At 43.2% G+C, this 22,263-nt stretch overlaps 1 protein-coding gene across 1 annotated transcript in view; it reads right to left on the reverse strand.

Annotated features, from left to right (window-relative positions):
- Positions 1–226: 226 nt before the first annotated feature.
- Positions 227–22,263, reverse strand: part of LOC144490399 (uncharacterized) — a 95,613-nt gene continuing 73,576 nt past the window's right edge. Inside the window, exons 2-6 of the mRNA XM_078208147.1 lie at positions 19,951–20,065; positions 14,000–14,102; positions 10,856–10,925; positions 6,761–6,864; positions 227–638 (exon numbers count right to left, since the gene is read on the reverse strand). Coding sequence (XP_078064273.1) covers positions 482–638; positions 6,761–6,864; positions 10,856–10,925; positions 14,000–14,102; positions 19,951–20,059 — 543 coding nt within the window. The 5' untranslated portion in view covers positions 20,060–20,065 and the 3' untranslated portion in view covers positions 227–481. The remainder of the gene's footprint in view (positions 639–6,760; positions 6,865–10,855; positions 10,926–13,999; positions 14,103–19,950; positions 20,066–22,263) is intronic.

A 22,263-nucleotide genomic window follows, 5' to 3' on the forward strand; every position in this document is an offset into this window, starting at 1 on the left:
GATATTTACTGGAGTAAGAACCTTGCAGACTCTTCTCGGCTTCTAATCCATCCTCAAGATGTAAGTTGCTACAAAGCCCACTCCCCCGCCACCCCTAATACAGCTGGAAATTAATTACGCAGGTGAAAAGAGTAACTGACTTTGTCAATACTTACAAGCTATAAAATACATTCAATCATTAGCTCAAGTTCTGACTATAATAAATTGTAAAATGAACAGTGAAGATAATAAATACCAAATAGAAACAGCACAAGCTTACATAGATATACATTTATATTTGATTGCCATAAGCTATATTAGCTATAATGGAGTGCATAATTATTTCATACATCTTTTGTTAACAAATAACACCATAAAAATTGGACAAAATATACCTGCGATAAAGTTCCAGCCTAAACATTTTTCTTTTTCAAAATCTTAGCAACCAAAATTAATTTGTGAAAGCTTCTTTTATTGCGCATACGTTGAATGTTGCACATTATCAGACTGTACCATTACCTGATCGTGGAAGTGAGTGATGCCAACCATGTGCTAAAGTTTGATAGATGTCGTATCCGACAGCAAATAGGAAATAAACTGGGAGAAGCCAATGTAACAAAAAGATCCTTGAACTCATCGGCAAAGGCACTTTAATAAGCCTAAAAAAGTAAATAATGTGATCAACATTTCAGAATGATTTAGCAGAATATACACATACCTCACACAATCGGTTCTGCAACTTGAAACCATTTTACAATTGCAATCATTTCCATGACATTTGTAATCTCTAACATTTCAAGTCCCACTCAATTTCATATGCTGCATTATTATATTATTTAACTTGAACTATAGAAAGGCTGCCTGAATGTGCTAATTATATTGGCATGTATTTTGATTGCAGTTTTAAAAGAATAATTGAAGTAGGCTAAAACGTAACAGTATTGATCTCACATTATTTATATGATGAGTATATCCAACTGGGGATAAGAAGAATTAGATTTCCAGTATTTATATATTTTAATTAAAAAATAATAGTGCACAGAAACAGCAGACTTGTTAGCTCCTGAAATAATTACTTAATCCTTCATCATAATGAAATATTAGTGTTGAAACTAAGAGTGAGAACAACATACATGGATAAACTTCAATGCAAATGATTTAATTGATGATTTAGTTTTGCTTAAAATTAACAGAAAAAATGTTGCACTTTTTGATACTGTTACAAAGGCACGAATGGGTCAAATGACCAATGGGCCAACTACCTATTGCTCTCACATCTACTCTTCACCCCACATAAACTTAAGCAAGTCTGCTGTCCGGATCCTAACTCAGACCAAGACCCTTTGCATTTGACAAGGTGCCACACCAAAGACTGCTACATAAGATAAAGGTGCATGGTGTTATGGGTAATGTATTAGCATGGATAGAGGATTGGTTAACTAACAGAAAGCAAAGAGTGGGGGTAAATGGGTGTTTTTCTGGTTGGCGATCAGTGACTAGTGGTGTGCCTCAGGGATCAGTGTTGGGACCGAATTGTTTATGATTTACATAGATGATTTGGAGTTGAGGACCAAGCGTAGTGTGTCAAAATTCACAGATGACACTAAGGTGAGTGGTAGAGCAAAGTGGGTGAAATCCTTAATGAGTACATTTTATCGGTATTCACCAAGAAGAAGGATACCCTCTTCATCCAAGAAGATGGATGTTGTGGTGAGAGGTGTGTGAACGCTCTTGAGAACATCAATATATCAGAGGAGGAACTGTTGAGTATCCTAAATTGCATTAAGGTAGACCAGTCCCCTGAGCTGGATGGGATCTATCCCAGGTTGCTGCAGGAGACAAGGGGAGAAATAGCTGGGGCCTTAACAGATATCTTAACATCCTCTTTGACCACAGGCGAGGTTCCAGATGACTGGAGAATAGCCAATGTTGTTCCCTTGTTTAAGAAAGGAAGCAAGGATAATCCAGCAAGTTATAGGCCAGTGAGCCTGACATCAATGGTGAGTAAGCTTTTGGAGAAGATACTGAGGGACAGGATATATGCACATTTGGAAGAAAATGTGCTTAGTTAGTGACAGGCAGCATGGTTTGTACAGGAAAGGTCATGTCTCACCAACTTGATAGAGTTTTTTGAAGAGATGACAAAGAAAATTGATGAGGAAAGGGCTATGGATGTAGTCTATATGGATTTTAGGACGGTGTTTGACGAGGTCCCACGTGGCAGACTAGTACATAACTAAAATCACATGGGATTCGGGGTGGGCTGGCTAGATGGATATAAAACTGGTTTGGTTATAGAAGACAGAGTAGCAGTGGAGGGTGTTTTTCAGAATGGAGATCTGTAACTAGTAGTGTTCCGCAGGGATCAGTGCTGTGACCTCCGTTTGTAGTATATAAAAATGATCTGGAGGAAAATGTGGGTGGTCTGACTAGTAGGTTTGTGGATGACATGAAGATTGGTGCTGTTGCTGATAGTGCCAGGGATTGTCAGAGTATACAACAGCACATAGATAGATTGGAGACTTGAGCACAGAAATCGCAGATGGAGTTTAATCCAGACAAATACGAGGTGATGCATTTTGGAGGGTCAAATTTAGATACGAATTATACTGTAAATGGCAAAACCCTTAGGAACATGAACATACATAGGGATCTCGTACAGGGGCATGCAAGTCCACAATCCCTAAAAGTGGCAACATAGATGGCCAAGATGATTAAGAAGGCATATGGCATGCTTGCCTTCATCAGCCGGGGCATTGAGTACAGGAGTAGGGAAATCATGTTGCAGCTATATAAAACGTTGGTTAGGCTGCATTTGGAGTATTGCGGACAGTTCTGGTCATCACATTATCAGAAGGACGTGGAAGCTTTGGAGAGAGTGCAAAGAAGGTTCACCAGGATGTTGCCTGGTCTCGAGGGCATTGACTATGAATAAACTAGGATTGTTTTCACTGGAAAGATGGAGGCTGAGGGGCGACCTGATAAAGGTCTACAAAATTATGAGAGGCACAGACAGGGTGAATAGTCAGAGGCTTTTTTCAAGGTGGAAGTGTCAATTATAAGGGGGCCCAGGTTCAAGGTGAGAGAGAGTTTAAGGGAGATGCGCAGGGCAAGTTTTTCACGCAGAGAGTAGTGGGTGCCTGAAACACGCTGCCAGAATTGGTGGTGGAAGCAGGCACATTAGCAACATTTAAGAGGCATCTGGATGGGTACATGAATAGGGAGGAATTAGAGGGATATTGACCAAGTAAGGGCAGAAGGTTTTTTTTTTAGTTTAGTTAGGGCATCATGATCGGCATTGGAGGGTGGAAGGGCCTGTTCCTGTTTTGTACTTTTCTTTGTTCTCTTTGTAAATTACTGATTAGACTTTAGCTTATTCAGTTATGGACAGCATTGGAGAGGCACAAGACACTATATTTCAGGGCTCTACTGAAAGGATGTGTGCTGGGGGACACAAAGTGTAGCCAATTGAAGCCCAATTTTAAAAAGGCCACTTGCTTTAACCTCAATGACGGAGACAATTTTAGAGTCTTTAATCAAGGATGCAATTACCATGTGTATCAGCAAAGAGAAAATCGAAGCAGTGGGCACAGTTTTGCAAACATGTTGCTTGGCAAACCTCAGAATTCATCATGGAAAAAGAAGAAAGCTCACTCTGCAGTTGGTCCTGCTTTACAGTTGCAAAAGGTTTATTCTCATACATTTTGCTCACACAAAGCGAATCAATTTAACCTTCAGGCATTTCAACAACACACTCCTACGTGCCTAAACTTTCAAATATCCCTGTCTCACCATGCAACTTATTTTCAAGTTCTGGTGAAGGATCTGCTATCTCAATTAGTTCTCCATATAGTGCCTACCCCGCACTCCCCAAGATGTGCGACATGATCTCTCTGAAGTTCCAATGCACTGACTCTGTGGAAATAGCCGGGAACTTCCGCTGGGTAATTTCCCGCTCCCCAGGACCCTTCGGAAAAATCTCCAACTCTGAGCTAGAGTCTGAGACTTCAGATTGACTGACTTACTTACCTGGATAGTTACCCAGGAAATGTTGGACAGAGAAATCCTAGTCGTACTCCTGGTTAACTATACAGTTCGCATCACTCCACAGCCCCCATCTCTAACTCGACCTGACTAGCCCCCACCACCTGGTTCCTCCTCCCTGACCCAACATCGCCAACCATTAAGGGCTATGGGCCTTTTGCTGGCAAATGGGATTAGGTGGGAGTTCAGGTGTTTCTAGTGTGTTGGTGCAGGCTCGATGGGCCAAAGGGACTCTTTTGCACTGTATGATTCCATGATTCAAAACTTACCCCCCCCCCTTACTAATTTAGCTCACCCACCCTACCCTGTTACCCACTTATTCAATACCGGGGAGAGGGTATGCGGGAGTTATCTTACAAGGAAAGATTAGACAAGCTGGGCTTGTATCCATTGGTGTTTAGAAGATTGAAAGGTGAACTTGTTGAAAGATATAGGGGGTGATTCTCCCATCCGGCTGCGCTGTTTTTGTAGTACAACATGCCGGGAGATTCTAACGGAGGCCATTTTGTGGGCTCCCCGATGGGCACCATGCCCTCCACGCATCTCCCAGCACCAGATTTCCAGTGCCATCCACTCCACGCCAGAAATTGGCGCGGAACTGCCTCATGTATTCAAAAACTAATTTAAATATAATTTCAATCCCATTAGTCGGTTCAGGACTGAAATTTCCAGGCCCGCCTACCTGCCCCCCGCCCCCCCCCACCCCCAGGAGTGGTTTATTCCAGTGGGGTTTACAATAGTTCCCCACTTGCGGGGAGCTGGCAGCCTGACCCCACTGGAGTGAAGGGGGGGCAATCGAGACCCCTCCCCTCCCCCCACCGCCCCCCCACCCCCAGAGCATTGGATGCTGTGGGGGGCGTGCCCCCTGGCCATTTCCACCTTACCAGTGCCAGCCTGGACCCCCCAGAACTGGCCAAGGGGGAAATTTCCCATGCCTGATGGGGGCGGAACCCTTGGTGGGGGTGGGGGGGTTCCCGCTGCCACTCTGCACTTTGGGCTGAGTGACAGAGGGAGGGAGGCCAGAGGTCGGGACTGACAGAGGGGGCAGCCTGCTTGGAGGTGGTGGGGGGTATCGGGGCTGCAGGGAGGGGTAGTTGCAAATGTCGGGCGGTGGGTGATTGGGAGATCAGGACTGCGGTGGGGGGGGGGGGGGGGGGGAGCCCAGGGATGTTCAGGGAGCCAGTGATCGGGCTATTTGGGGGGGGTCGCATGGCCAGTGATGCGGGTTCACAGGGCTAGCCAGCGATCGAGCTTGCCAGCAATCGGGAGGCCGGCTATGCGGGTCTACTGCATATGCGCCAATCTCGGCGCTGACAGATCGGCGAATGTGCAGCAACCCCTTCAGCATTATGCTGCCAGCCTCTCCAGCGGGAATAGGTCCCGTCCCCAGCTTCTTGGAGTGATTCACGTCCGTGCACTCTGCCGTGCACAGAGTGTGGGGGATTCACTTTGAAACTCCTGCTGAAAAAAACAGCAGGATTTATCCAGTTTTTACGCCAATTTGACACTTGGAATTTTTTGGCGGGAGAATCACCCCCATAAGATTCTGAGGGGACTTGACTTCATGAAAAGATGCTTTCCCTTGAGGGAGAGACTAGAACAGTAAATAAAGGGTTGCCCATTTCATAGGGAGATGAGAAGAAAGGTTTTCTCTCAGCATCGTGAATCTTTGGAGAGTGGTGGAGGCAAGGTCAATGAAGAGTTTTAAGTCAAAGGTTCTTGAGTAATAAAGGAGTCAAACATTATCAGGAGAATGCATTTGAAGTTACAATCAGATCAACCATGATCTCAGTACGTAGTGGAGCAGGCTCCTAATTCATATGTTTGTACCTCCCCCACCCTAACCCCCTTACCTCCCCCACCCACCTCACCTGCCCCTCGCATTATCAACCACATAACTCACCCACTGTTACCCACTTACCTCACACACCCACCTCACCTACCCTACTCCCTTATGCTGCCCACCCACCTCGCCTACCCTACCCCCTTGCGTTGTCCACCATTGCCCACTCACCTCACCTACCCTACTTTCTTACGTAACCACACACTTACCCATCCACTCCTGCACTCTAACACAGAGAAGATTTGGGTGATTTAAACTCTTACCAGAAAGGGACAGCTAGCACCATAAAGAACTTCCCTTTGCTGATGCCTCTGAGGTTTCCTGCGCTGAGTGAGTTCTGCAGGATCCTCCATCAGAAAATTACCCAGGAAAATGGGAGGAAGGTAAATGGGTAACTTTTTGTCTGATCAGGGTCAGGAATAAGGGTTCCAACCCTGATCGGAAGATTTGGGCCACAGTTACTAATGTGTGTTAAATCCGATTTGTCCCATGAATTGAATAAACTGGAGTATCAAGCATTGGGTTTATCCAACAAAAGTGCTGAGAAATGCCAATATCGTCGCAGTTTATCAATTTCCTGTTTTTTGTACCTTGCTCTATTCCTCGTTCCATAACTCTGGTTATTAAATGCCAATGTGGAACCTCATTGAAACCTCTTTGAAATTCTAAGGATGTAACATCCTGATATCCTTTGTCCATCGTCAAACTGAAGTCATCTCGGCCAGACAAAACTTTTGAAGACTGGCCAAGTGTAACCCTTTCGTATAAATCTTAAAAATTGAATTTTTAAAACCTCAATGAACTACTCCATCATTGAAATTCACCCAAGTTAACTTCACGTCCTCCCTTTGACCAGTACTTTGATTAATAGAAACAATTAAAATACAGACTTACTTATAAGGCTCAGACCGAGCATTCCTCAGCATTAGGAAAATGAATAGGCCAGCTTCAAGATTTAAAGCAAACGAGGTGACTTTATCAAGCACAATAACAAATCCCTGTGGAAAACAACAACAATGGTGAAATATAAAAAAACACTATGCCAAAATTATTGTACAGTTTTTGAGCCAGAGGCGAGGAATCTTATTTTAAGCTTTGCTTGTGATGGAGAGAGAGGTTTCTGCAGAACTCACTCAGCACTAATGTGCATATTTTCATTAGCAAGGTGAATGTGAAACAATTCTTTGCCCCTTTGTCCAGATATTTGGTATACTTGATTATGAAAAGTGTATACAGAAGTGGTTGTACACAAGTTAATTGCAGACATTTTGGGCGGGATTTTCCGGTCACTTTCGCCCTGAAACGGCAAAATCCTGCCTGAGGTCAAGGGACCTTTCCATGGTCCGCCTCTCGCCCGTTACAATTCCTTTGCGCGGGTGGCACGGGAAAATTCACCCCATTAGGTTCCATTCCCATGTCTAAAAAATTTTAAATGCCAAAAATCTCACTTTTAAATACTAAAGCAGATACTGTACAAAGGTTAGCCCTGAATACACTTTGTGTGCTACAGCAAATGGCCAGTTGTGCATAGCAGCTGATCCATTTACAAGGCCTAGATTTTGCAGTGGTATGACACCAAACTGTCTGCATTATAAGACACAAGGAATAGGAGTAGGGAAGGGTCATTCGTCCAATGGAGCCTGCTCTGCCATTCAATACAATCATGGCTGATCTCGGGCCTCAACCCCATTTTGCTGTCCACTCCCCGTGTTCCATAATTCCTGAGACACCAAAAATCTGTCTATCCCAGTCTTAAATATATTCAACGACGGAGCACCCACAATCCTCTGAGATAGAGAATTCCAAAGATTCACAACCTTTCAAGTGAAGTTATTCCTCCTCATCCCAGCATGTTGCCTGACTGAAAGTAACAGCAACCTTTTAGAGTGTACACATGCACGGAATAACACAGAAAACCAGAAGTTGCTGTCAGTGATTCTATACTTTCTACGCTTTCCCAGAGGATGCACTGCACCCCCTCCTCCCCCACCTCCTCTCTTACACACTGGAATCAGGGAAATTGATAAATTGGCATTCTTCCATGGATAGGGTAAAAGTCTTTGAAAACATTGCAGCTTGTTGAACTAGGTTTTTGATGACACATTCACTTCATAATTACTGCTAATTATACTGAAATGCTAATCTTATATTTGCCGAATATCAAACTTCTCCATTATGCTAAAAGTTCCAAATTTTAATCTTTTTTAAAGGTTGCTTGTATTGATATTTTGGCTTACGTTTAAATCTAATCATCATTCATTTCGCCATCTGAAAATTTCAAAGTGAAGTAAAAGGTTTCTGCTTAGCGGACTGTGAGAATAATTTGATGTGATTGGCTGTCAGGGATTTATCGCTGCCTGTCTAATTGGTGGCTCACAATTTATGGGAGAGTGGTATTTGTTAACATGCCATGATTTGTTTTCTATAAAGAATCTCTTTGTCTCCCACAAGCAGTCAAGCCTGGGGAACTGTTCAGTGTTCCACCACTTGATAATTCAATTGAGTGTGCATGATTATAAAATCCACTTCCAGTCACTCCTCTGGAGGTGGTCATTGACTCATTTCTTCATTAGGTTCTGAAATATGGTTCTACCCTTTTTCTCCCCGCCCCAGAATTTAAATTGTTTGCCTTAGTTATGCATCCTGGCCTGAATCTCCAAGGAGGACAAGATATTTTATTTAATTTTCTGATCTGATGAGTGAATGTTTCCAAGAGGGGTGGGGAGTTTACTGCCTTGCAGTCCACAATCCTCCACCTTGCGCCCACCAATGTGGTTAGTTAACAATTAGATTCCCAATCTCTCACCCATAGTAAGCACCTGAAATGTGTCTCTAGTGGCATGTTGTCTCTCTGTATTTGGATCTAAGATTTACTAACAGAGTACTTGGAAAACAGTGGCAGGATCGCACAGCATGGATTATGAAAGGGAAATCATGCTTGACGAATCTACTGGAATTCTTTGAGGATGTAACTAGTAGTGTTGATGAGGGGAAGCCAGTCGATGTGGTTTGCTTGGCTTTTTAGAAGCCTTTCGACAAAGTCCAACAAAAGAGACTAGCGTGTAAAATTAAAGTGCATGGGATTGGGTGTAGTGTATTGAGATGGATAGAAAACTGGTTGGTGCACAAGAAACAAAGAGTAGGAATAAATGGGTCTTTTTCCAAGTGGCAGACAGTAACTAGTGGGGTACCGCAGGGATCAGTACTAGACCCCAGCAGTTTACAATATATGTTAATGATTTAGATGAGGGAACTAAATATAATATCCCCCACCCTTGGGTTTCCTCCGGGTGCTCCGGTTTCCTCCCACAGTCCAAAGATGTGCGGGTTAGGTTGATTGGCCATGCTAAAAATTGCCCTTAGTGTCCTGAGATGCGTAGGTTAGAGGGATTAGTGGGTAAATATGTAGGGATATGGGGGTAGGGCCTGGGTGGGATTGTGGTCGGTGCAGACTCGATGGGCTGAATGGCCTCTTTCTGTACTGTAGGGTTTCTATGATTTCTATGATAATATCACAATTTGCAGATAATGTAAAGCTGGGTGGGAGGGTGAGCTATGAGAAGGATGCAGAGATGCTTCAGTATGAATTGGACAAGCTGAGTGAGTGGGCAAATGAATGGCAAATGCAGTATTATGTGGATAAATGTGAGATTATCCACGTTAGTAGCAAAAATAGGAAGGCAGATTATTATCTGAAAGGCCATAAATTAGGAGAGGGGAATGTATAGTGAGACCTGGGTGTTCTCATACACCAGTCGCTGAAGGCAATCATGCAGGTGCAACAGGCAGTAAAGGCGGCAAATGGTATGTTGGCCTTCACAGCAGAGGATTTGAGTACGGGAATAGGGATGCTTTGCAGCAATTTAACAGGGCCTTGGTAAGGCCATACCTGGAATATTGTGTACAGTTTTGGTTTCCTTATCTGAGGAAGAATGTTCTTGCTATAGAAGGAGTGCAACAAAGGTTTACCAAACTGATTCCTGGGATGGCAGGAGAAAGGAGAGATTGAGTTGGTTAGGATTATATTCACTAGGGTTTAGAAGAATGAAATCATAGAAATCATAGAAACCCTACAGTGCAGAAGGAGGCCATTCGGCCCATCGAGTCTGCACCGACCACAATCCCACCCAGGCCCTACCCCCACATATTTACCCACTAATCCCTCTAACCTACGCATCCCAGGACTCTAAGGGGCAATTTTTAACCTGGCCAATCAACCTAACCCGCACATCTTTGGACTGTGGGAGGAAACCGGAGCACCCGGAGTAAACCCACGCAGACACGAGGAGAATGTGCAAACTCCACACAGACAGTGACCCGAGCCGGGAATCGAACCCGGGACCCTGGAGCTGTGAAGCAGCAGTGCTAACCACTGTGCTACCATGAAAGGGGGGTCTCATAGAATCTATAAAATTCTAACAGGACTAGACAAGGAAGATACTGGGAGGATGTTTCTGATGGCGGGGCGGGGGGGGGGGGGGGGGGGCGGATCCAGAACTTGGAGTCACAGTGTAAGAATACGAGGTAAACCATTTAGGAATGAGATGAGGAGAAATTTCTTCACCCAGAGTGCGGTGAGCCTGTGGAGTTCACGACCACAGAAAGCATTTGTGGTCTAAACATTGTATGTTTCCAAGAAGAAATTAGACATAGCTCTTGGGGCTAAAGAGATCAAAGGACAGGGGGGAAAGCAGGAACAGGTTACTGAGTTGGAGGATCTGCCATGATTGTAATGAATGGTGGGGCAAGCCCAAAGGGCCGAATGGCCTACTGCTGCTCCTATTTTCAATGTTTCTATGTTACGTCCCCTGAGTCCATACAACCGAGTCAGATCTAACATGCTAGCATTTAGACAGGTCAAAGGCTGTGGAACTTTGGTTTCTCAGAAACTGCTGGAACTATAGGGTTGATTTGATACACTATTATAACTTTTGTATTTACATGATTTACTTACTAATTCCATTAATATAATTATTCATCCTAACTTACCTTTGGATTAGACATAGCCACCATAAAAATAGTACCAAACCCCAGCAGGCAAACTAGTCCGCGAGTCACACTGTAGAGCAAAGCAATTATATTGATTATTAGACTCGTAAATATATATTTTCTAATGCAAATAATATCACACATAAGAACAACTTACTTATAGCAACCTTAACATAAGATACCCAAATTATTTTACAGAAGTAGAAATTAACCTGAGATTAAGAAATGGAGGACAAAATAAAACAGGTGCTTACTGAGAGAAAGACAAAAGAATTAGAGGAGGTTTTTGAAATAGGTGTGTGCAGAAAAGCAAACATCCTTAATCATTTTCTAGAATGCTTGAGTTTCCAATTCAGTGTTCACTTTGTACATCTTTAATAATCATATTTCCTGCTTATTGACAAGAAGCTGACTAGCCCCTTCTTCAAGGTCATTAAAGTGTCTTGTTCCACCATCTGCACTAGTACTCTGCTCCATGGGCAGTACGGTGGCACAGTGGTTAGCACCGCTGCCTCACAGTGCCAGGGACTTGGGTTCAATTTCCAGCTTGGGTCACTGTCTGTGCAGAGTCTGCACATTCTCCCCGTGTCTGCGTGGGTTTCCTCCCACAGTCTGAAAGACGTGCTGCACATTCTCCCCGTGTCTGCGTGGGTTTCCTCCCACAGTCTGAAAGACGTGCTGCTTAGATGCATTGGCCATGCTAAATTCGCCCTTGGTGTACCCGAACAGGCACCGGAGTGTGGCGACGAGGGAATTCAAACTTTATTGTGCTCATTACCCTTTCAGTAAAATGGTTTCCCTGACATTCCCTATTTTTCATTGCCAACCAGTTTGTGGTTGTCATTGAGTTTGTGGCTAAAGATAGGCAAGGCCCAATTTCTGGGCCCATGTGCCTGGCTTTTAAAATAAATATAACTCAATTAGCCTTTTCTTAGTCTTCTATCTTACTCCTGTATTTAATTAGCTGTGAAAAATGTTAGCACTTTTTAAAAAAAGTAGTGTTATGCCATTTGAGATGTAAAATGCTCCCCAAACTGAAGACTAAAGGTGCTCCCATGTTCATTAATATTCCACTGGTGGGTGAAACTAGAACGGGGGGGCGTGGCCTCAAAATAAGGGGGAGCAGATTTAGGACTGAGTTGAGGGAGAACTTCTTCACCCAAAGGGTTGTGAATCTATGGAATTCCCTGCCCAGTGAAGCAGTTGAGGCTACCTCATTGAATGTTTTTAAGGCAAGGATAGATAAATTTTTGAACAGTAAAAGAATTAAGGGTTATGGTGAGGGGGTGGGTAAGTGGAGCTGAGTCCACGAAAAGATCAGCCATGATCTTATTGAATGGCGGTGTAGGCTCGAGGGGCCAGATGGCCTACTCCTGCTCCTAGTTCTTATGTTCTTAATTCCAACTTTAGAAGTGTGCTCGCTATTGCAACGGTTTGAACTATTTCCACTTCCCACATCAACCATCCCACAGTCTGAGTGAGATTGCCCATCAGTATTGAATTACCAAAAATCCTGGACTTTTGATTTCATTTTTTATTAAAAATCACTAATTTATTCCTAACCTATATTTTCAGCATAAAATGAAGTGTACCATCACACTTTCTATCAGACATTTATCATTTTCTGTTGTACAAAGGACTTTAAAACCATTTCCACAGTATAATTTTGATTCTCCACTACTGTTACTGTAACTAGCTTTTTCTTAAATATCTTGCTTGCTGCAAAGAAATGCTGCCTCATCTTTTATTATTCCTGTTCAAACTCTTCCAATTTCTTTTACAAATTGGCTATCAAATCTCAGAAAGCAGTATCGAATAAAATGACATGTCACATGGACTGGATATGAATCATATACCCCTGAGTGGTGGAACCAAGTCTCAGATCAAAGGAGAAATGGTGATTAGTAATGAAATAGTGATTACACAGCTGAGGTCCACAGTACATCTTCACGGCATAGAGATTTTATTTTACATTCATTGACAAGACTATCAGTTCTGATGGATTTATTAAATCACTTAAATGAGCAGTTTCATTAAATGCCGAAAGTATTTTCAAATTTTAATCTGTGTAACTTTTCAGTCAGAAAGATATCAGCTGACTTTCATACACACATATCTGAATCATTGATAGTAAGCTCGAGTGTCATAAAAATCAAAACTAATTTATTCCAATGTGAATAACTGTGCAAATATTTTCATTAGTGGTTGCCAGGATGAAAATGAATGAAGAAACCATTTGAAAAGATATTCTATGTTCAATATGTTTTATTTTGTGCTTTCTATATTGGTCGTACTTCTAATGAAATATCCGTGGGTGGGATTTTCTCGGCCCCAGGCTGGCGGGCTTGTAGGCGGTGGAGCAGGAAAGTATTGAAGCCTGTATCGGGACCACTCCCCAGGGGGAGATCCCAGCAGCAGGAGCAGATGCAGAACTCTGGGACTAAAGAGATCAAGGGAATTGGGGAGAAGGGGGGTGGCGGGGGGGGAATCAGGATATTGAATTTGATGATCAGCCATGATCATAATGAATGGCAGTGGAGCAGGTTTGAAGGGCCGAATGGCCTACTCATGCTTCTCGTTTCCATATTTCGAACTGCCCTTTTAATGATTATTTTGTCGGTGGCAAGTGTCCCCATCCACGTGGAGAAGCCTCCATCTTCAATGAGGTAGCCGCCTTGCAGTTGTCCAGAGAGCAGTTGGAGCTGGAGGGGCCTATGGAAGGGCAGACCATCCCATTGGGCCATCCTGAGGTGCCTGCCTGATTGGCTCCTCTGATTTTTAATTATTTTACTTACCTCTCTAAGGGCACCTCCACGTTCAGGTGACTTCTTGATCTCCAAGCTGCCTCAGCAACCCTACCTGGCCTAACAGTATCTACATCATGCCTGCCTCCGGTAAAATTCCTGAGCTCTTCCCGCTGGGGGCAAATGCAGGCTTGGAACCCATATCTGGTCCTGAAGCCAGTGCTAAAACCCTGCACAATAATCACTGCTCCGAGGGTTGTGAATACGAGCTATGATGTTGCATGGCCCTAACCAACGGCTGTTTTGTGAACCAGTAACAGGCCATTTTTCGCAACAATTTTTAACAGTGGCTTTCTGAGATCATTGCCATTGTAATTGTAAGATCAAACTGTTCCTTTACCTTTTCAAACCACCAAACTTAATTATGTGCATGCAAGATGTTTCGCACTGCTCAGAAACTTTCTCACATTTTCTGCTCCAGAAGGAATCCACCCAGCCTTCCACTGCAGGTAAAAGAAAGAAACAAAATGGTGTGCATCAATTGTGTAGGTAAATACCACAAGAATTTCAGATTTTAACTTGTAATCACCATCAGTGACCATTTTAAATTGCATCACTACAATCAGCTTACTGGAAATATATCACAAGTCAAACTGATGAATGTTTCTAACATAATAGTTGGAAGGGAGTAGCTGAAGTCTGAAGCATGTTATGTAAAATAGTGAATAGGGCCAGGAATTTTCTGAAGATTAGACATGTTGCCATTATTCCAACATAGAAATTCCAAGACATTCTGGTGCAAATGAGTTAAGCTAGATTCTAATCACACCAAAAGTTCTTGGTCCATTTTCCAAAGCCTTTGTGAGTAGTTAAAAGTTCATTATAACAGCTCTGTCCCTATTGAAGCAGGCATGGTGATCAGAGGTCTCCTTGCTTCATCTTAGCTTTCTTGCCACCTGTAGGCACAATGATAAAAAATGGCACCTTTGTTCAACATGCTAGTAAGTTTGTATTGTCCTAAAAACACCCTAGATTTAATTGTAATAGAAACAATCAGATTATCAAGATGTGGCTAATAATCTATTGCCCTAAGACGCAATAGAATTTAATGATGATTTTGCGGTCATTTTGGAAGCCTCCGAACTCGTCCACGGCTGGGATTCTCCGGTGCCGCTGCAATGAATGGAGTTTTGACTGAGCACCAAATTCTCCATTCTTGCTGGCAACGGGGGTGGGTCAAACGAGACCCAATATTGTTTGACATTCTGCATGGAAAAAACATTCACGTGACTTTTTGTAGGAAATTCTTGGGGTCGGGGGATCCTCCTAAACAGAATTGATAAACATACTGAGAAGTTGAAGTGTCCAACTGAGATGCAACTGAGCTTATCCTGAATTAAGCTCTTGATCTGAAGCATTACTAAGAGGGGAAATATATGTAATCCTTTACTGAAAATCTGCACCACAGCAACGGTGCGCCTATGGTGCATGTCAATATTCTCACCCAGATGTTTGAGAAAATTATTGTGTATGTGACTTATGGCTAATATCAGTCCATAATTTCTTGGGAACCTTTTGCATTACCCTCAGTGAATTTAATTACCATAGCTTCACCTAACATTAAAATAAATGATTATCATGAATTTCCTGAATTAACACCTTTTTGCTTCCGTCACTCAGAAAGGAAACCTAATTGTGCTATACACCTGTCAGCATTGACTTACTCATTTTAAATGCATTTACTGATTTCATTTAAATGCCATGCGTTCGGTTTGATGATTGAGACTTGTTCAAAGACAGGTTCTGAAACCGTTACATTGTCATGTCAATAAAAATGTATTATTAAGTATGCTTTTAAATTATTTTTAAAAAATGCTTCCTTTTAAGCATTGATCATCACAACTTTAATTAGCTAAAAGGTCCCTCAAGAATAAATAAATGCCAGAAAAGCCAATTCAACAATTGTGTATTAATGCTTGTACAAATCATACTTAATCCATAGCAGGCAAACCATATATCAATTGGGCTGGAGAAGATAGTCAAAGCTGTTACAGAGAATATTCGTCACTAAGCAAAACTGAAGGTTTCCTGGCTGAATTCTGGCCTCATCTTTTCCTTCTGTATCATTATGACTTTTTAAAAAAATCATTCAGCATTTAATGCCCTCCCTAATTGCCCTTGAACAGAGTGGATTGCTAGGCCATTTCCCACCACACTGATGTGGATCTGTAGTCACATGTAGGTTAGACCAGGTAAGGAGGGCAGGTTTCCTTTCCTGAAGGACATTAGTGAGCCAGATGGGTTTTTATGACGATCAATAATGGTTTCATGGTCAACATTAGATTTTTAATTTCTGTTGAATTCAAGTATTACCATCTGCTGTTGGGGGATTTGAACCCAGGTCCCCAGAGCGTTACCTGGGTTTCTTGATCATTAGTTGAGTGACAATACCATGATGTCACAGCCTCCCCAAAAATGACATTTTAATAACCCTGGCAATCTAATGAAATTTGTTGTAAATTATACATTGTTGGCTCAGGATACACAATGGTCTCAATTATGTCCAATATTCCTGTCACAGGAAATTACAGATGAATACTTCACTCTCCATCACTGCAGCACAGACCTGCTGGGATATGACAGCTGCAGCCACAGGCCAAATTGTGGAGGACTCCCCCCGCCCCCCAACACTGATGGTCTAACAACTGTGGCCATCGAGGATTTTTAACTATTTCCAATGCTGCAGAGAGCACAGCAAGGCGCACTCGCAGTCTCCTGCCCACCTCTTCCAATGGGACTGGACTGGTGGCTGGGTGTCGCTGCAGGAATTCCTACTGGACTGGTTTGCCCATATCCTAAATTGATGGGTTTCCTCGAGCTGCATTCTGGGAAGGTCACAAGCAATGCCCGAGGTTTCCGACCCAGAATTGAGGCTGACCTTGGGATCGTGACCCAGACAGGAATACCCAACCCTCTATGTGGATTTCATAATTAATGATGCTCATTGGCTAATTGGGGAATTTAAACCTTTGATGCTTGTTTATCAAATTTACATTCATCACAACAGCGGAATAATTTATTCTTCCAGTGACTTCTGACAAATGCCATTGGAACGGAGGGAGCTCTGGAGGAGTACAAAGAAAGTAGGAAAGTACTCAAATGGGGAATTAGAAGAGCAAAAAGGGGTCACGAAATGTTCTTGGCAGACAGGATTAAGGAGAATCCCAAGGCATTTTATTCATACGTTAGGAACAAAAGGGTTGTTAGGGAAAAAATCGGACCTCTCAGGGACAAAAGTGGGGACTTATGCTTGGAGCCCAAAGAGGTAGGGGAGATCCTAAATGAATACTTTGCGTCGGTATTCACAAAGGAGAGGGATGTGTTGACTGGGAGTGTCTCTGAGGGGAGTGTTGAACCGTTGGAGAAAATCTCCCTTACAAAGGAGGAAGTGTTAGGTTTGTTAGAGAATATAAAGACTGACAAATCCCCAGGGCCTGATGGAATCTATCCAAGGCTGCTCAGGGAGACGAGAGGTGAAATCGTTGGGCCTCTGACGCAAATCTTTGTCTCGTCACTGGACGCAGGTGAGGTCCCAGAGGATTGGAGGATAGCCAATGTGGTCCCGTTATTTAAGAAGGGTAGGAAGGATAACCCGGGTAATTATAGGCCGGTGAGCTTGACGTCCGTGGTGGGGAAGTTGTTGGAGAAGATTCTTAGAGATAGGATGTATGCGCATTTAGAAAGGAATAAACTCATTAACGATAGTCAGCATGGTTTTGTGAGAGGGAGGTCATGCCTCACTAACCTGGTGGTGTTTTTTGAAGAAGTGACCAAAATGGTTGACGAAGGAAGGGCCGTGGATGTTGTCTATATGGACTTTAGTAAAGCGTTTGACAAAGTCCCTCATGGTAGGCTAGTGAAAAAGGTTGGATCTCATGGGATAAAGGGGGAGGTGGCTAGATGGGTGGAGAACTGGCTTGGTCATAGAAGACAGAGGGTGGTAGTGGAAGGGTCTTTTTCCGGCTGGAGGCCTGTGACTAGTGGTGTACCGCAGGGCTCTGTATTGGGACCTCTGCTGTTTGTGATTTATATAAATGATCTGGAAGAAGGAATAACTGGGGTGATCAGTAAGTTTGCGGACGACACAAAACTGGCAGGACTTGCAGATAGTGAGGAACATTGTCAGAGGCTACAGAAGGATATAGATAGGCTGGAAATTTGGGCAAGGAAATGGCAGATGGAGTTCAATCCTGATAAATGCGAAGTGATGCATTTTGGTGGGAATAATGTAGGGAGGAGCTACACGATAAATGGAAGAACCATAAAGGGTGTAGAGACGCAGAGGGACCTGGGTGTGCAAGTCCACAGATCTTTGAAGGTGACGTCACAGGTGGAGAAGGTGGTGAAGAAGGCATATGGCATGCTTGCCTTTATAGGACGGGGCATAGAGTATAAAAGTTGGGGTCTGATGTTGCAGATGTATAGAACGTTGGTTCGGCCGCATTTGGAATACTGCGTCCAGTTCTGGTCGCCACACTACCAGAAGGACGTGGAGGCTTTGGAGAGAGTACAGAGGAGGTTTACCAGGATGTTGCCTGGTATGGAGGGGCTTGGTTATGAGGAGAGATTGGGGAAACTGGGGTTGTTCTCCTTGGAAAGACGGAGGATGAGGGGAGACTTAATAGAGGTGTATAAAATTATGAAAGGCATAGATAGGGTGAACGGTGGGAAGCTTTTCCCCAGGTCGGTGGTGACGTTCACGAGGGGTCATAGGTTCAAGGTGAAGGGGGGGAGGTTTAACACAGATATCAGAAGGACATATTTTACACAGAGGGTCGTGGGGGCCTGGAATGTGTTGCCGGGCAAGGTGGTGGAGGCGGACACACTGGGAACGTTTAAGACTTATCTAGACAGCTATATGAACGGAGTGGGAATGGAGGGATACAAAAGAGTGGTCTAGTTTGGACCAGGGAGCAGTGCGGGCTAATTGTTCTTTGTTTCTCGTTTCAAGGCTTCATTCTATGTTCATCTTGCTGGTGCCAGTACAGAGCGAGACTGCGGATAGTTGGGAACCTGTCTCGGGGGCAGGGAATTCATATGGTGTTCGTGGAAGTGGAAATGAATAGGGTTGGGAAGCATTTTCCGATCAGGGCCAGTGTGATCTCCTGGACTCGTTTCGATCGCCTCAGGGGGTCGGAGAGGAATTTCCCAGATTTTCTTTCCCCATATTGGCCCTGGGGTTTTCACTCTGGGTTTTCACCTCTCCCTGGAGATCACATGGTCTGGAATGGGGGGGTGGGGGTGAGTTAATAGGTTGTGATGAACAAAGCATCGTAGCTGTGAGGGACAGCTCGGTGGATAGGATATTAGGATGTAGATAGGCTGGAAAATTGGGCGGGGATCCTGGATTCAGGATTCAATCCTGGACCGGGGAGCGGCGCGGGCTTGGAGGGCCGAAGGGCATGGTCCTGTGCTGTATTGTTCTTTGTTCTTTGAATACATTTGATCTGAATAATGTTTCTATATTGTCAAAATATCATCATCAATAAGCAAGCTCTTCTATGTACAATCTGTTGCTAATTTTCTGAAGGGATGCATCAAAATAGTGAAAAAGAGAACTCTACTCTGTTCATTGTCCTAGTGTCAATTCATGGATTGACATTTTGTACCTTTTTGTGCTATTCCTTTGTGTTCTGCAATCGACTGACAGTGCGAAATCTATCTGAACCTTCACACACAACAAAGCTGCGAGCAGTGCAATAATACTCTACATTTTGGGGATTATTCTCAAATGTTAAATGTGTAATATTCTTAACTTCAGTTTTTTGTTATTTCATCACGTCTCCAAATCTAACACAATATACTTTGATTAAAGGTGAGCTCTGAAGTTGGGCATCGACACAATCATGATGTGACTGAGATTCCTTGGACTGGAAGGGGCTAGGCAGAAATCTATTTGCCCTACATGGCTAATTATTCTTTAACTTGTCAAGCATGACACTTTTTAAGGCACTTCTTACAGTTTTGATCTTTACCTAAAACCCTTGTCTTTGTCTATTATCTAACCTGCAAGGGCCTTATCTGACAAAGATGTTTATTGCAACAACCTGCAGTCATGGAGGAGCTTTAATGTAGATTGATGTCCCAGAATGCCGAACAGAAGTATAGTCAAAAAAATAGTTCAGAAAAAGTCCATAAAAATTACCTGCAAGACAAACTGATTAATTAAAGTACATCCTGAATTGAGGGTTTAAATATACATATATATAATATATATATATAGCTAATTTGGTATCTATTGCTAAATTCTTGGGTAATTAAGTTCAATAATATCTAGAAAAGTTGACCTACGTGTATGCTTCATTGCAGATCCAAGGACCAGAAAAGAAACTGTAATGCTGACAGTGATAAAGATCTCTGTAAACCAGGCCACCCAGGCAAATCTTCTGTACTGTTCCATTATAATCTGTCAAAGAAACAGGTGAATTCTATCATGTTTCACAAGTAAAAGAACAACATTACCTCACAGGATTTCAATGCAAAGTTATCAAAGTCCCAAGGTTCCCTGTTATTTAAACCTGACTCAAGGAGCCATCTCTAACTGGTTTGCCTTGGTACTGATCAGATCATCTATCTACAAGACATATTTGGCTCCAGTCCACTTCCTGTGAACTGACACAAAGTAACTCTAGAGCAATCTCCAGTTCAAATCTTCCTGAGCAATTAACTGAAGGAAGTGGCATTTTTTTTTCATTTGTTCTTAGGATGTGGGGGCACTGATAAGGCTACACTTATTGCCTATCGCTTGACATATAGTCATGGGCCTTCTCCATGAATTACCACAGACCTTGCATTTGTAATGTTCCCACACTGATATTAGGTGAGCATCTCCACAAAAATAAACCCAACAACGAGCAGGGAAATGTCATACATGAGGCTTGACTCTAATCCTTCCTGTCCAGTGAAAACCTGGCTGGTTGGCAGTAACTGGATGGATTTTCTGCTGATTCACCTAGCTGTCTTCGATTTGAACTTGTTCTGAGTGCCTGGCAATGCATCTACTTTAAACCAGTGGGATTTATTTACAGATCTGGGTGACAAATCTCACTGAGCACTCTGCACTATTTTATATCTGACCTGAGTAGGGGAACTTAGTCTCGTGACCACTAGTCAGAAGAGGGTCGAAATGAGAAGAGCTCATTCCAAGTACATCTTTTATTTTCTTTTGTAGGGTTTGGTGGAACACTCCAGAATAGGTTCCCATCCAAGACAACAGGATCCAGGTGGAAAATTAACAGACACCTAGTCGATTGCTAGAACCATAGTCCCCTTGATGGGCCGAATGGCACCCTTTCGCACTGTGCGGATTCTATGATTCTATTCTACTCTATGATTACCTTAGTGCCAACAGACTGCGAAGGTCTACCCAGAATTCAGTAGGCAGCAGTTGCTTCCCAATCATCTCTGACCAATTCTGGGAGGTGGTGAGCCTGTTAATAAGCTGGCGGTTAGAATTGCCATGGCCTCATTTAGCTTGGTGAGTGAGAATCCAACCGGAATTAACAGATTCCACTCCCACCTTTACCTGCTACTTGCCCACTCAGGTCTGAATGGCATCTTGGTCCTCCTGTGAGTTGGCAGGGGCTGCTTAATTATCTGACAGTAATTGTGAGCAACCCCACTCCTGACCTTATGATGGAGGAAAGTTCATTGATGAAGCAAGTGAAAATATTTGGGCTGAGGACACTATACTGAAACATGCCTGTGACGAGTGGCCTCTGATAACTACATTCATCTCCCTTTGTGATGGATATGACTCCGAACAAATGTTTTTGCTTTGAGCTTCCACTCAGCAATTCTGCTATGCCTTCTTGGCTGAAAGATGCCTTGGTGTAGAAGGCGGATAATCTCTATTCATTTTAGTCACCCAGGCTGTGATGAGGTCCAAACAGTTCTGACAGAATATGAACTGATCAGCCTTGAGATGATTATTGATGAGTAGGTGTTTCTGGATGATAATATTGTTGACTCTTTCCATCACTTTGAGTCAGAGAATCATAGAATCCCGACAGGGCATAAGGAGGCCCATCGAGTCTGCACCGACCACAATCCCACCCAGGCCCTATTCCCATAACCCCTCATATTTACCCTGCTAATCCCCCTGGCACTAGGGTTAATTTAGCATGGCCAATCAAATCTAACTTCATTGATGATTGGGAGCAAAGTACCAGGGCAACAATTGGCCAGGTTAGATTTGTTTTTTTTTTGTGAATGGGATATACCTGGGCAATGTTCCACATTGTTGGGTAAATATCACTGTTGTGGATTGTAAGGTGAAACAACTAGCTCTGGTGTATAGGTCTTGACAACATTACTGCTGCCAGGGCTCAGAGCCTCTGCTGTGCCCAATGGACTCAGCCACTTTTTACTGTCATGAGCTGTGAACCAAACTAATTGGGCACTTACCTATGATGGTGCTATCTCACAATGTTTCCTGAGTGCTTATATGAGCTTTCCCAGAAGTCTGGCATATGCTTTATCTTGTAAAACAACAGTCTTGCATCAATCAATTCCAGTTACCTGGGTTCATGCTCTGGGTGGACGCTCACCACCTACAATGTAGCTGCCACAGTCCCTATTGATCTCTGCCATAAAGAGCTTCAC

Source organism: Mustelus asterias, chromosome 3 (genome assembly GCF_964213995.1).
Source record: "Mustelus asterias chromosome 3, sMusAst1.hap1.1, whole genome shotgun sequence".
Lineage (NCBI taxonomy): Eukaryota > Metazoa > Chordata > Chondrichthyes > Carcharhiniformes > Triakidae > Mustelus > Mustelus asterias.